Raw genomic sequence first — 1,548 nt, 5'->3', positions numbered from 1 at the left:
AAAAAAAAAAAAGAAAAAGAGAAAGAAAAAGAAAACCCCTCAAGTGGTGTCCTATAAATTCAACCTTCCCCCTTTCACTTCTCTTTCATGTTCTATCCATTCTCTACCTTCCCTTTCTCTATCGTTGTTTTTATTATTATTTCATTTTTACCTTCAATTTGCCACCCTCATAAGCTTTATCACCTAGGTACATTATAGAAACCAAACATGGCTCAATGATAGAAATTTTTTTATCCTCATTTAAGCATATGAATTTCTCAACACTCAAAAAATTTCACATTTCTAGTTTCTAGTTAGAAGTAGACCAAATCCTCTGTTTTCCCCTGTTGTTGCTCTGTTCATTTATTTTTTTGCATATTGTTCTAAAACAACATGACCTCAACTTCCACTCTATATCAAGGTCTTCAATCTTGTCTAGAGCCTACACTTGTTGAACCACGTGTCCTAATGAACAAATTGCCTCCTCCTATATCGAATTTCCCACAATCTACCACATTGCTTCAAATGTCTAATATATCTCCACAAGAAGCAGAAAGTGAAGAAGAAAATGGGCATAGTGACATGTCTGGTGGCTGGAGCTTCATACATGAACTGGAAAATCCATGTCAATACCCGAAAAAAGGCGATGCAGAGGACGAAGTAGTTTATGTTCATCCTATGGTGAAGTCCTCTTCTCTCAACACAAAGAGTTTGGAAATGTGCACTGAAAGCTTAGGAAGCGAAACGGGCAGTGACATTAGTGAAAGTATGGAAGAATTGTCTCCTTTCTTGTCCGAAAAAGAGACGAATTTTCAACGATCAAAAAGTCGAGAATTCACGAAAAAATTCAATAGGGCAAGTAGTTTTCCACCTCCTCTAACATCAATGAGTGGAAATGAAGGTGTTCAAGTTAGGCCTCATCGGGAAGGTGGTCGTTTAGTATTAAAAGCTGTGACAATCAATTCTTGTAACTCTTATTTCCAAGCTGAACGTGCAGATGGTAGGCTTAGGCTTTCCATATTAAGACATGAAGAATGCAGCATTGGAGAAGAACATGAAAATAGTGATGAAAATGATGAAGAAAATGAAGAAGAAGATGATGAAATTTGTGGTAGAAAATTAGGAAGTCATGATATTGGGGTAGGAGAGTATGCAAGAGCAAGTAGGTGCAAAGCAAGTGAGAGTAGGAATAAAGGGATTCCAAGCTGGGAGCCATTTTGGGTGGCTATTTCCTAAATGCTACCTAGTATAGTAGGAGTACATTACCACTCCTATTATTTATCTCTCGCCTATTGTTGCTACTATATTAATATTATGTTTTTCTCATTTTTAGTTTTTTGACTTGATTATGTAAACGGTAGTTATTATGGTTATTGGACATGCGATCCAATTTACTCTATTGTTAATTGTAACGCGTCTATAACTTTTTTATTACAACTTGTATTGTATGAGTTGCAACCATGTCAGGATACTGACCAAGCAACAATATTATTATAGTATTTCATATTTCTGTCATCACGAACCAACTACCATAACTGCAATGCATGAAGGTGGCGGTTTTTTTCTTAA

The 1,548-nt window shown here is 36.1% G+C and overlaps 1 protein-coding gene across 1 annotated transcript; it reads left to right on the top strand.

The window, feature by feature from the left end:
* The first annotated feature begins 372 nt into the window (after nucleotides 1-372).
* Nucleotides 373-1,215, top strand: LOC109221686 (protein FANTASTIC FOUR 3-like). The gene has a single exon (XM_019386152.1). The coding sequence runs from the start codon at nucleotides 373-375 to the stop codon at nucleotides 1,213-1,215; it is 843 nt and encodes a 280-aa protein (XP_019241697.1).
* Nucleotides 1,216-1,548: the final 333 nt, after the last annotated feature.

This window comes from Nicotiana attenuata, unplaced genomic scaffold (assembly GCF_001879085.1).
Source record: "Nicotiana attenuata strain UT unplaced genomic scaffold, NIATTr2, whole genome shotgun sequence".
Taxonomy (NCBI): Eukaryota; Viridiplantae; Streptophyta; class Magnoliopsida; order Solanales; family Solanaceae; genus Nicotiana; species Nicotiana attenuata.
The sequence above is the reverse complement of the archived record's forward strand: the minus strand, read 5'-3'. Positions and strand labels throughout refer to the sequence as shown.

Excerpts from the sequence above, each read along its gene's own strand:
- LOC109221686 (XM_019386152.1), top strand. The coding sequence starts at position 373 with ATGACCTCAACTTCCACTCTATATCAAGGTCTTCAATCTTGTCTAGAG.